The sequence below is a fragment of the Cyprinodon tularosa genome, unplaced genomic scaffold (genome assembly GCF_016077235.1).
Source record: "Cyprinodon tularosa strain WSP-4 unplaced genomic scaffold, ASM1607723v1 ctg697, whole genome shotgun sequence".
NCBI lineage: Eukaryota > Metazoa > Chordata > Actinopteri > Cyprinodontiformes > Cyprinodontidae > Cyprinodon > Cyprinodon tularosa.
The window spans coordinates 144,353-158,750 of record NW_024039448.1 but is presented as its reverse complement, the minus strand read 5'-3'; the positions used below and the strand labels follow the sequence as shown (position 1 = coordinate 158,750).

General features: G+C 37.8%; 1 protein-coding gene across 3 annotated transcripts in view; it reads left to right on the top strand.

Annotated features, from left to right (window-relative positions):
- The window catches only part of gas7a (growth arrest-specific 7a), a 65,788-nt gene that overhangs the window by 47,227 nt on the left and 4,163 nt on the right, over positions 1-14,398 (top strand). For all 3 annotated transcript variants that reach the window (XM_038268188.1, XM_038268191.1, XM_038268190.1), the window contains 6 exons: positions 451-566; positions 3,305-3,379; positions 4,689-4,767; positions 9,119-9,250; positions 10,495-10,618; positions 12,620-12,699. In XM_038268188.1, the coding sequence (XP_038124116.1) occupies positions 451-566; positions 3,305-3,379; positions 4,689-4,767; positions 9,119-9,250; positions 10,495-10,618; positions 12,620-12,699 (606 nt within the window). The remainder of the gene's footprint in view (positions 1-450; positions 567-3,304; positions 3,380-4,688; positions 4,768-9,118; positions 9,251-10,494; positions 10,619-12,619; positions 12,700-14,398) is intronic.

Genomic DNA, 14,398 nt, shown 5'->3' with positions numbered 1-14,398 from the left:
CTCACATAAACATAGTTAGCATCTGATTTAACCTCTTATGTTTTCATTCAAAACCCGTTTTGTATTAAAAACCTGGACGGATGCAGTTTCTGACTGAAATGAGGTCTTTCCTGAAGCGATGTTGCCGTTCCATTGCTTCCTGTTGGTTCGCTGACCTGCTGCTTAGAGCTGCTGTGGAACAGTCTGACACTTCTGTCCCACGCTCCCGTCACAAAACGCACCACAAAACTGCCACTCATGATCCAAACAGGGTTGACACTCGTGCTCTGAAAAACGCCCATCCTCCTAACAGTGACTGACGTGTGAACACTTACGAGTGGCCTCCTTGACAGGATGAATCATACATTCTCCTCATTTCTGACTCACCACGCTCTCAAACGCTCTACGACCGCTCCATGGCCATGATCAATGGCAAGGTGTTTCTAAATTACATGTGCTCCTCTTCCTCAGGCCGACAAGAAGGACCCCCAGGGGACCACCCATGTGACGGGCTTCGAGGTTCTCCTGCAGAAACAGCTGAAGGGAAAACAGCTGCAGAAGGAGATGGCTGAGTTTATTCACGAGAGGTAAAAGCTCTTTGTTAGCTGATTTAATTCAACAAATCTGTCTTATCAGGCTCAGAGGGGCTCAGGAGGAAGAAATATTTCCATATCAGCGAAAGGGCTGTTTCTAAAGGGCATGGGGATGCGGCTTTTCTAGATATGAACTTTTCTATGCGTCCCTTACATCAGGCCCTAAAAGCCTCTTAACATTTTAATATATAACTGACCTCTATGTATTTTATTTAAATCTAGAGGTAGCTATTTTTAATGTATTTTGAATCTCAAAAGGTTGTCCTGCATTAAGATTCAATTTCCTGAGAAAACACTTCCAGGAACGACCTTTCGCTGTATCAGTAGCTGTAGGGTTTTTTTTATGCTTTGCACATATAGACAGAATGTTTTTTTTCATTTTTCTATACAGAAAAAAAAAACAAGCTTTGTGTGACTTGATGGGACGCTTCTGATTGATCCAGGTTAGGGTTCCCTTATTCAAATAGGGAGTAATCTCCATGTAATGCAAAAAGGAAAAAAGCATTTTAAGGTTTAAAAGAATTTATTACAATTAAGTAACAGAACAATTGATAATGATACCTCAAGCTTTTTTCTCATTCATGAGCAGAAGGAAAGAGACCTCCTAACTGGGTTTTCACCCTCCTTACAGTAGTAGCCATTAAAATTTCACTTTCCTTGGCTGGTCCCCTACAATTCCTTTGTACTAAATTTTTTTCTTAAACTATTCCTTCTGTCATGATTTATGGTAACTAAAATCTAAAGAGAAGTGCCTTCTCCTAGTCAGACACAGTAATTCAGTAAAAGGGTGGAGTCAGAGTAAACAAATATGCAATCCCAGGAGAAGGAAGGGGTCACTGCAGTTGCTGGAAGTTCAAGGGGATTTTCCTGGGAGTTACAGGGAATAGGGCTGCCATTCAGTTGGCTTTTGACTGGGAATGGCCATTTTATATGGCTGTTACTGTATATACGAAAGCCACACCTCATTAGGCTCCATCAATCTCACCCAAATTGAAGGATTTGCAGTTCCTGCCTTGATCCACAGACCACATTATGTCCATATAAGGTAACGGAAATACACAGAGGAGGATGCATCTAACGATACACGGCTCATATTCCTTATCTATATCTTATACTTCTTTGAATATTTGTTTTCATAATCTTTCCATAGATTTTCAGCTAGATGTCAGGTCTGGACTTTGACTAGGCCATTCTAAAACATGGCTTCAATCTGAGCTGTTAGGGTTAGTCTCTCTGGAGGATGAAGCTGTGCTCCATTCTCAAGGCTTCTGCTGTGTAGTAATCAGGGGATGTTGACCCTGAACTGGTCAGGTGCCCCAAAGGACACATAGTTCCCCACCTGGTCAACCTGTAAAGGGCTTCTGAACTGAAAACCTTTGGCAGTTCTTATGCAAGTTTCAGCAGGAATCATACATACCTATATTACTAATTTTGTAGAAGTGATATTAATGAATCAGAGAAACAAAAATCAGCAACAATAAGTATGAAAACAACCAACCTGTTTATTGTTATCCAATACGCTACATCAACTTTGAATGGAAACAGAATTTTCCTATATACTTTCTTTCAAATTCAGATTTTATTCTGATATCTGATTTTTCGGCTAATATCGGACAGATTTTTAATATCAATACTGGATCGGATCTTTATTGCAGTCATGACATAACCTTGATCATTAGTGGTGTTTGAATGCAACATTTTCAGATCTGATGTTGCAGCTTTGAGGATTGTCCAATATCGATATTGACTCAATACAATATCAGCATGAATTATACACTGTTTCGTCACCAATTTTTCCTGTGTGGTATATTAGAAAAGGCTGGATTAAGTGCTAATATTCAAACACAGAATAATACTGAAAAAAGGTATGAGAACAGCTGACACATTTATTATTCATGAGGTAAATACATTTTAAGCTGAAACAGTGTTTTCTATTAGTGACATTTCCAAATGTTAAGGATGTTTTCTTAAAACTTAACCCTCCTTTAAACTTCTCCAATACTTTAGCTGTTTCCCATGGAAAATAACTGAAAACCATTTATTTTATCTAATAGTATCAGAGAAAATAGACATAAAAAGGCAACTAATACTTCATAAAACTTATGTTTTTAAATAATTGTACTTCCACTTTACATTTACCAACTATTTTGTGATTGTTTAGAGCCAGAAAACCAGTTAAACAGTGAAATAAGATGAATATATAAAACAAGTTTAATGTGTGTGAACTCTATTAAAGTTGCTGTAATTGCTGAAGTCCTTTCCACTGTAAAGGAAACTGTTTTTTTTTTCACTTCCTACTAATTCTGTAAGGAAATGCATCCAGAATTGTATACATACTGAAAGCTGCTGATCTATTTTTATATTTTGTAAGAATGAAAGCACTTTTCTTTTCACGAGTGACCTTTACTGCTGCGTTTCTGCACGCTGCCTGTAACCTGTAACAGTCTGAACATTAAGCCAAAGAATGAGCATGGTGACCTTCTTTACATGGAGTAGTTATTCAGGTGTGGATGGTAAATGTGACGCTGCTGTAGGAAGTGGATGTAAAGGGCACAAACGTGTCTCCTCTGGCTGTATCCCCCTCAGGATGAACTTCTTAGAAACTGCAAAAGAGGCAAGAACAGCCGCTCTGAAAATGGCCTCCTCTGTTAAACTCATTACCAGCCGGGTTATGTTCAAAAGTAGGTGTTGGTTTGCCATTAAGCTGACAGCTTCACATTTCTGTGTTTCAGGATAAAGATTGAGGAGGAATACGCCAAAAACCTCTCCAAGCTGTCCCTGAGCCCGCTGGCAGCACAGGAGGAAGGGTGAGTGCAGAAGACGGATCCAGAGAGCAAAGCGAAAGCTCCCGCTGCAGAACAGGGTGGCTAATTAGCAGAAAGCCTTCTAAAGAAAAGCCCATTTAAACAGACTTTTTCCAGACTTCAAAAAGCGCTCCAACGATTAGATTGTTCTTCCCATAAAATCAAACTGTTTGCACAAACCTCAAAAGGGTTTTCACTTAATAGCAGAGGTTAAAAATAGAACAAGTTTCCATGAATTCAACCAGTTAAGAGCATTTAGTGAGGGCATTGTTGCTGAAAGATTTTTCTAATCTCTTGGAGCTTTTGTTTACATTTTTTGGTTTCAGTTGTCAGTTGTGGACTTGTTTTTTTCTGTATCATTATATTACTTATATTACGGTATTTGATTTTAATCTGCTAATTACTGTGGTTATGACTGCTTTATTTAAGCCACAGCTGATTTGATTCTAAACAAACTGGATCCTGATTGAACGTTTGGCCGTGCATGGTACAAATTCAAGGATAAATATTCATAAATGACTTTAAAATCCAAAGAATCTTCCTGCCATTAGATCAATCTGTCAGATTGATGACATCACCCAGTTTTAAGCAAAAAACTGAAATCTCACTGCTGCATTTCAGGAGTTCTGCTTTTCTAGCTTTTCTACCTTCAACTTTCATTGACTTTCATTGGCAATGAGGAATGCTCTGATCTTTATATTGGAGAAACCAAACGTCTCCACAGATGCAAGGCCCAGCACAGAAGAACGACCTTATGGACAAAGGACTTTTTTCTGAGGACCAGAATATTCACATTTTGGACAAAGAAGACAGGTGGTTTGAGAGGGTATGAAGGAAGTCATCTATGTTAAGAAAGAAAAACCAACCTTAAACAGAGGGGGCAGACTCAGGTTTCAGCTTTCAAACACCTACAATATAGCATTTGAGTTCATCCCTTCCTGCTATCAATGCGACCTCAGCCACTGTACAGGAGAGCGGAGGACCTCGCCAACAATTCCCTTCAACAGTCCCCATTTCAGACACTTAGACAGGTATGGGACATTGCAGATTAACAAAAGTAGCCAAAAGACCCACATTGGAAACGGGGTGGACCCCGTCGTACGTTTCAATTTTCATGTTTTCAAAACAAAAACAAGGCTTTGTTTGGCTCTTATAAAATCTCAAACTCAAAGCTATTACTGAAATTTTGAATTGATAAAACGTCTTGCATGGGATGCAAAATATCTTCAAACTTGGAATAAAAAGTCCAGTGGACTGTTTTTTAAATTTCTTTTTTTGTTACTTTTATTGACCTTAAGTTTTCTTTATCTAGGACTCTTGGAGAGGCCTGGACTCAGCTGAAGAAGAGCCTCCATGACGAAGCTGAAGTTCACCTCAAGTTCTCTAACAAGGTAATATTTGATTATTCTGGGTTGCTTCAGCTCAGCTGACTGGTTAAACAAGAAACTTAAAAACATCTTTTAACAGAGTCACTTAGATTCAGATTTTTTTCTAAAAGTTAGATGGAACAAAAAGAAGAAAAGATATTGTACCTTGAGTAAAACTCTGCAGATTTTTTTTTTAATGTCCCAGCAGGAATCAATAACATGATCTAACTCCCTTTATTACAATAATTCCTGCTGTTGGTAAAACAAAATTTCTATAATTATCATCAGATTATAGACAAGATTTTTTCTTAATTAATTCAATTTGAAGCACAAACATAAGAAATGACATGACAAAACAAACATGTTTTTAATCTGAGCTAGAAGTTTCAGCTTTGTTTTCAGCGACTTTATTTCAGATTAGTGACATTAGTCACATAAAAACTAAATGCTGCTTCTTCATGTTTGGTTAGACTATCTCTAAGTCCTATTTTCTGAGATAGGGAGAGCCAGTTGAAAAATTGAGCTGATATTCTCCACTCTATTAGTTTTAGTGAGGACGCTGGCAGCAGCATTCTGATCAGCTGCAGCTGTCTGAGACATTTTTTAGGCAGTCTTTTGAAGACACCGCTGCAGAGATCAGTTCTACTAAAGCTAAAGACATTAATTCGTTTTTCTATTTCCAGAAAGATTATTCCTTAATCCTGATTAAAGGTGCATAAGTAATGGAGGGCCGACTTGTTCCTGTCTTACTGAGCATTCGAAGGTTCAGGTCTGAGTCCATTTCTACACCCAGATTTAAAACCTGATTGGTGTTTTCTAGCTGGATTAAAGCTGTGTGTCTTCATGTATGGTTATGGTAACTTAGACAATGTTTTAAAAAAAATTTTTTTTTGGTTGTTTATTTTTATAATCTGAGTTTAGGGAATCATATCAGTGTTAAACAGGAGGGGCTCTAAGATGGACCCTTGGGGAACACCACTCGTGATTTTTGTTGTCCCTGATGTAAAGTCACCTACTGATACAAACACTTCCTGTCCTTTAATAGGATTTAAACCAGTACAGTTTGACCAGTTATCCAGACACTCGAATAAAATCCCCCACAACACTATGGGTCTTCCACAGTTTGCATTCAGGTGAGGGATAAATGTGGTAGCCTTGTTTCAGTCACCTGACCATCAGTGTGCAGCGGCATTTGGGGAAGGGGCCGCACTGTGCTGCTATCTCGCCTATGCAGCAGAAATCAGTTGATTAGAAATTTAAGGATGCGTTCGCCATAGGCTGTACCTTTAGTACTTGTAACGCCTCTATAATTAATTGTGACCAATAAACGAAATTAATATTAAACCACAAGAATACTGATTGCTTAAGAAAAATCCTAAACACTATTGGAGCTGCCTTTTTTTGTTTTGTTTTTGTCAGCCGAGAATAAAGAGAAAAGAAAAGTATTTATGGCGATTGTGTATCCGCCATCCAACCACGTCCTCAGGTGTATTCTAGCCCCCACAGGGGGAAAATGAACCTGATTACAAGTGATGCAGAAAGCATGCACAAGCTTCAAAAGCAGAAACAGCCCCTCCTCCATCTAATTAATTAGCTGCTAGTTCTGACAGGCCTGTACCCAGGCAACGCAGACTCGCCCCTGTTCCACATAGGCTGGGTGCCACGTTAGTCGGGAACCAGAACCAGGACTCCTATCAAGCCTGCAGAAGCTGCAGCTCGTTTCGCTCAGACTTTTTAATAAGCCGCATTCAGAGCTCTGGCTGCAGCTTATGAAACTCATTCTGCACAACAAAGCTGCAGGACATTTGAGGGTTTATTGCAGTCCCTATAGAAAATTATTTCTAAACAAAGGCTAACAATGAATTTGTCTCCTCTAAACTGATGCTTCCTCGGTTTTTGTTTATTAAGAAACTGCTTAAAAGTAAAACGTTTCAGCTTCATTTGTAAATGTTTTTATTTCAGAAAGATAAACATGTGTCAAACAAAAAACATGTCATTATTAAACAAAAAATTGCTGCACTTCATCAAACAGTGTCGTATTTGTTGGGATCCAAGGGTTTGCCCTCCAGAGGGCTGTGTGGATCCCTTCCGTTGGGCTTCTATTTCTGTTGGGATCCAGAGGTTTGCCCACCAGAGGGCGCCGTGGATCCTCTCCTGGGAGCTGGTTCTCAGCACTCAGCTGATTCCAATCAGCTCTGCTGATTAACCTCCCACTATATAAGCTGTTTGATAGCTTCACTCTGGGCCGGATCGTTTCCAAGCCTTGCCATGTTCTCCCATGTTCTGCCATGTGCTACCTTGCCATGCTCTTCCATGCCATTGCCATGCCTGCCTGAATCTGCTTATCGGTGCCTGTTAAACCCAGTCTGTCTGAACCAGCGAACCAGTGAGTTTGAGCTTGTTTATCTGTCCCTGAGTTAACCTGTGCTCTGTCTTCTCTGCCTTCCAGGGCAGAACCTTGTGTGTCACTAATAAATATTGGACTTTAATCCTGCCTCAGTGTCTGTGGAGTTCTGCATCCTTGGGCTAGCAAACCAACCACGTATCATGACAGTATTAAACTGTAGAAACCATGAATTTAAGAAATAATCACAAATTATTGCATGCAACAAAATGATAATATAAAAACACAAACTATTTTAAAGTAGAGAAATATATCAGCCTCATCATTAATTCTTCACGCACGGTCATCTATTCTACAAACTACTACTCAAAGGTTAAAGAGGGAGTTTTATCGTTAAGAAATAGAAGGTTTCATGTCCTTAAATCCAAATACTGGTCAGATACTGGTCTTAATCTAAGAGATGACAGAGGAGAAAGTATAATATTCTTTTTTTTAACAAAAGAATATCAGGCTGTTGGATTTATCAACAAATCATCAGAATCTCTCCTTGGTTCTCTTATTTTATTTTGACCATCAGGGAAATCTCAATGTAGCTTCATTCACCCTAAAGGTCCCTGAGACTATTGTATATATTGAGCTTTTGGTTTTAGGTCAGTTTGTACAATATGTCAAATTAACTACAAACAAACTCTTCCTTGATTAATCAATTCAGTTTATTAATTCAAAAAGAGTAAGCTCAGTCAGACCAGTCAGTCGTATTGGTTAAAGTTTTTCTATCAAAAGAAAATTGTCTGATTTCATCCAGTCATTGACTTTTTAACCAATCCATCAATCAAACTTCTTTATTGTGAACTACAATTTACATTGCAATCAAAATTTCAGTTTCAGTACAACCGTTCATCACAATACGTCACATACATTCGGGTGGGGGGGCCGAGAGGGGGGAACGGATTGACTGAGGCTGCGTGCTGCAGAACGCTGCCATTCAGCAGAACAGCGCATTCTTATGGTTTGCCAGGTTCCAACCGGTTACCTGGCTTCCAAGGTCCCAGGCGGTTACCTATAGCGCTGCCTTTATCTCTGTGGAAAGATAGGAGCCTCATTGGGGGGAAGAGAGGGAAAAAAAGCATATTTCCCACATTATTCTTGACAGAATACAGTTTGAGATGTCAAAAAACCTCTGCAGAAGAAAAGCACATGTATCACAAGACAGAAAATTCAGCAGAGGGGTCACATCAGAGGCGTAGTCACATGAAGTCAATCTGACATATTGAGACATTTATTGTGTGTGTATGATGAGTGCGTTCAATTTGTCCATGAACGCTGACCACAGCTAATGTCCTTGATAAGATCAAAGTTTATCAACAGTCACTGTGCGCATCCACAGATGTTTCACGGGTAGGGTGGGGGGATGGGCAGTTCCTCTGTGTCCTTTCGTCATAACATCCAGGGGAGATCAGATAAAGGGGGTAGGTCAAATCGAGAATAACACTTATTGTTTTGAGAGCAGGCTGCACAGGAATTTCCTTCAGCCTTGAATCTTTTTCTTGCTTGCTCTTTCATGGCGAAATCCAATATTCCAAATGTGTTGGGCTTTTCTGCCTTAAAGCGAGCATGCTCATCCAGATCTTGTCCCATCTCACCTTTGAGTTCAACCACAGCAGCCAGCCTGCATTCAATCGCACCCAGCATACGTCTCAGCTCTCGATCCTGCTCGTTCACCGCCTTATTGAGGGCGTCAACCGCTGCCGGCAGCCTGATCAATGCATAAGGGTTGTGTTCCTCCATAGGGTTAAGTTTTCTTGACTATTTTTCCTCAGTTGGTTATGCCATTTCTTGTATTGTACATGAAAATACACTTATTAAAATATGAGTAATCAAACTAAAATATACTTCAATATTTGTGCTGAACAGGAGGACATTTTATTTCAACACAATGTCTTTTTACTTCAAATGGAATATTGGGTCTGAATGGGTTAGACGGTTCTAACTGATGAGTAGTATTAAGAACTGGATGATTTGTTTCTGCAGCTGCACACAGAGGTAGAAAAACCTTTGCTGACATTCAGATGCGATAACTTCAAGAAGGATCTGAAAAAGTACGACCACCATATCGCTGATATCAGGAAGCAGCTAGCAAGTCGCTTCGCAGGCGTGGAAAAGGTAAATATGCATGAAAAACTAAAAAAAAAAACACTCACAGAAGGCAGTGTTTGTTTACATCAGAGAGATGACATAACTGTGACAGCTTCTGTAACTCCCACAGTCAAGGCGCAGTTTTTGTGTTTCTTCCTCCCACCTGCTCAAACAGCTCATGAATGGAAGCTGCTTTTGTTTTTCACTTTTTATTTTCATGGCATCTTGTGGTGGGTGGCAGCCATATGTGGGTCCTGTTGTTTCCACCAGCAGGAGGAGAAAAAGAACTAGTGCATCTAGAGAGTTCATGTGGGGCAGCAGACTGAGTATTTACTGTATCCTCCCCAAAACATTAGCAGGACCAAACCCTGCTTGTTGTCACTCAGATTTTTTCTAGTTATAATTTCCACGTTGTTCTCTAGGATGTTTCTGTTAATACCAAGATTAGTGGTTTAGGTATTGCACAAGTAAAAAGAAAAAACACCTCAGACATATGGAGTGAATTTTGTTCTATTATTGTTGGAAGCAAAGAACACATTTTTCTTAAAATGGAGATATGGAAAAGAAATGCAATGCAGAAATTAAACACTTTAGAATTGAAGAGTAATTTTATTGTAACTTTATTGTTTTTTTTTTTTTTTAGATTGTGTTTTTCTCTATTGGTCTGCATGGATGTTAGCTACATTCTCATAGGCTGATGCGTTTTTACACCAAGCATAGGTATTTGTCTTGCATTGAAGAGAACATGATGCAATTTGAAAAGACTTCAGTTCATAGAATTTAATCAGAAAAAGAGAGATTTCAAAAAATTAAATTTTCAACAACAAAATCTGTATTAAAGAAGTTTAAAAAATAAAATTTGAAAAACATAAAATCTAGATAAAACTGAAAAAAATTGTATTTATTTATCTCAGTAAACAACAAAACCTTTTGTTAGTTAAGAAGTTTCATATCTGTTTCATATTCTATCTTAAAAATTTTCTACATCTACATAATGTGTCCTTTTTCTTGCAAAAAGTGTAAAAAAAAAGTTACCCAAAACAATCTGGAAATGTCTGAACACCAAACTCTCCACCTGAACCCAAAGTAAACTGTAACCCAGTGTTTATTATGACAGGCCTTTTTAATTCACTGTGGATAAGCTGCATAAAGGGGCTGCATTCATTCTTTCAAAGAAACACAACTACAGTAAGGTTAAGGATGAGGATGAGGATGAAGATGAGGATGAGATGCTCTTATTGTATTATTCTGTGTGTGTGTGTGTGATGCAGGCTCGTAAAGCCCTCGCAGACCGGCAGAAGGATCTGGAGGTGAAGACACAGCAGCTAGAGATTAAACTCAGCAACAAGACAGAGGAGGACATAAAAAAGGCGCGACGGAAATCTACACAAGCAGGTCTGAGGTTTGAATAGGGAAGTTTGCTGCTACATAAACATACAGTGACTTTGGCTGCATGATCACATCTTGGTTATATAGGTTATAATAGAAATAAATAAATTATGAACAAAGTCAGGTTTTCTGTGACAGAAATAAATCCCTTTGGATCCAAAATGACGTTTTTATGAGAAATGTCAGACTGTGTACTCTGAAAAAAAAAAGTTACTTTAGATCAACTTAAAATAAATGCTGTAATTTATTACACTTCAATTCGTCATCCTTCAAATTAAATACAATACAAACCATACAAATTAAAACTACGGTATAACTTTGATCATAAACAGATTTTATCCATTATCCTAACTGCTTATTCCCTAATGGGGTCACAGCGAGGACTGGAGCCTATCCCAGAAGTCAAGAGGTGAGAGGCAGGGTACGCCCTGGATGGTCCGCCAGTCCATTGCAGGGCTGTTTTATACTTTGCTAAATCAGAATTTTTTCAATTTGGAAAAAGCTTTTTTTTATTTATGTTTTTTTTTTTTTTTGTTTACAATTACATATATGTATAAACTTACCTTGGAATAAAAACAAAAATGTAAAATTTAATGGTCCAACTATATTTAATCACCACAGACAGGATTTATTATTCATTATAACTTACAGTCCGACTAGAATTATTATTTTTTAAATCATTAGTTTATCTTGAAATAAAATCTTCTCCATATAATATCTGAGACATTTCACTACATTCTACATATAACTACATTCCCTGCGCATCACAAACATTTCTGTTCTAAAACTGAGTAGACTGCATTCGTTGTCACGGCAACCTTACTCATGGTATCAAAGTGCTGGCCACACATATTTTAAATTACTCAGGTAATGAGGTCACATTCATGTGACTTACAGCATTTAAAATGATAAACCGGTAGTGAAAAAATTACCTTTGATGTTCCATAGATATTTACTTTGAATCTAATAGTTTCAGATTATTTATTAAATGATGAGAAATTTTAATTCCAGGTAAAGTGAAATCCTTGCTTTATATTTAAGCTGACAAAATGACATTTCACCTCTTTCAGTGTAGTTTTGCTCCGCCGGAACAGATCTTCTCTCCGTGGTGCGATTAGTCACAGCCCAGAGCAATAATCGATGGCGTTCATGAAGCACAATTAATTAAACAAGGTCAACCTCAGGCGTAGGCTACCCGATATATATGAATTTAAATAAACTTCAGTGATTATTCTTTTGTTTCTGTCTCTGTTCATCCAAGCAAATAAAATACTTAATTAATCATGATAATGAAGTAAAATTTTAGATTTAGGTTCTTTAAGTCTTTTTAATGTCGTTAACCCAACAGATCAGACTTCTTCCATCCATCTTTAGTTGTGATAGAATTAAAAATGAGATGTGAATGTATACTGAAAGATACAAAACAATTGTTTAGAATAGAAAAAAGTTATTTGAAAGAATTTACTGAGAGATTTATTTTAATTGCACACATATTTGTTCAGTATTTTTGCCGTTTTAAATGGCTTATGGCTTAAAGTTGGCATGGCTTGTTTTTTCTCTTAATTTGAATTAATCTTCAGAACCTTATTTCAACTTGGAACATTAAAATTTTAATCAGAGCAATCCATTTATTTAAGGTTTTACTTGTAAAAGAAGATGCCGTCACTATTAAAATATCAACAAACAGATTTGAATGACAATAATGAAATTGTCATAAAATCATAAAAAGGCATAAAAACAAGTTGTTCTGATGTTTTCATTAATTATTTTAATATAAGTTTGTATAAAAATGTGAATATCACTGTAAATCTATGATACATTTAATTGATTCGCTGTCAGACTCTCTGAAAGATGATTCTCTGGTTCCCCCTGGTGGACATTACAGGCTACATTAAAAACAGCCAAAATGCAATAAGAGAAAAGTGATTATTGTTTGAAGCGTATAGATATAAATAATTAAAATGATTATTAAAGCTGTATTTTTTTTTTATGTTGGATTGTTTGCAGGAGATGATCTAATGCGCTCTTTGGATCTCTACAATCAAACCCAGTCCAAGTGGTTTGAAGAAATGGTCACAACCAGCATGGTACTGTTGAAAGTCCAGGAGGCTTTCACATTAAGTCACACAGCTTCTAATTCTAAAAGGAGAAATAAATGTTGCTTTAAATTCTCCATATTATAGGGATTTCCTTAACAAGTTGTTGTAGATGCTTAGAGTCCGTATCTCCTGTAGTGGTCTGTCATTCAGCTGATCTGGAAAAGCCTCTGGCTGAAAACACTCTGGGCCGGATTTATCAAGATCCAATTTTGTGTGCAGTAATTTGCGCTCGCAAACTGGAATTTTGCGCGAGGGGCTGAACCATGGTTTGCGGGTGATTTAACAAGAGTGATTGCGTAACTGGTGGCAGGTGCAAAACTGTTGGAGACACCCTATTTAAATGATGGGTTTGCGCATTTTGTGGTTTGCGGCAAAGTAGTTTGTAGTTGTTTGTAGTTTGTAGTGCATTAAGAAATTTTCTCCCACCCCCTCCAAAAAAAGAAATATATATATATATATATATATATATATATATATATATATATATATATATATATATATATATATATATATATATATATATATATATATAAACTTTGGCAACCTTTATTCCCTAAGGTGGTATGTGGCTGAATTTCTACTTCACCGCAGTAAAAAAAAACAACAAAAAAACAAAACCCAGGTGTTTTGTATTGGCCTGTAGAAAAATGCACATACCAAATGGCTCACAAGAAGTGACTGTTGATAAGATGACTGCGCGTATGCATCCCCGCAGCATTGGCATGTTGCTCCACAGGCGAAAGGCGGGAGGTCGGGGTTCTCTCCGGTAGGGCGTCAGGGCGACATGGCATTCAGAACGTCGGACAGCACTTTTGCAAAACTAGATTGGGAGATCCCAGCTCTCGCTGCAACCGTACGCTGGAATGACCCAGATGCAAAAAAGTGCAATGTTGCAAGGAGTTTTGTGATATCTGGTATTGCGTGGGTCCTCCTTGTGGCTGGCTCCAAATCCATTCGGAGTTCCCCCAACAGCTCCAAAATGACAATGCTGGATAAACGATATGTTTTGATGATCGTTTCCTCCTTCATTCCACAAATATTCACACGGAGTGAAAAAATGCGTTCTCTGCGTCTCCTTGCTTCATTTCCATGTCTCCTTCTTGCGACAATAACCGCTGCCATGTGTGCGCAATTACGCATACAGACCATTTGCACCTTCTTTTGAAACGTGTTAAATATAGAGTCAGATACCGTTAGCAAAATTGCTTTCAGGTTTGATAAATCACTTTGCGAGTGCTAAATTAATATATTTACATGTTCTCCTCCCACAAGACGCACTTTTGCGTGTAAACGCCCCATATTGCATATTCATTGCAGAAAAAGTACTAAATGGATAAGAGGCGCTATTTAGCACGTTTTAAAGACCAAATCCTTTTAGCACGCTGTTGATAGATCAGTTTGTACATTTTTTTGCGTGCGCAGTGAAATAGCTCACGTTTTTATACACGCAAACCTTTGATAGATCCGGCCCTCTGTTGTTAGATGATGATAAGTTAAACATTACATTTTCTGTTCTTACATGTGAATAAAGTTTAACCTTCACCCACTAATTAAATAAAAAAGTTCCCTTTTGACTCCTTTTGACATAATTTGGTCCTTCATTGCAAATTAAATGAATTATGTATCCGTCAACAGTTTACATGCTTGTTCCATTACTGTACATCCAAATTGGATCAGTATGTGAATG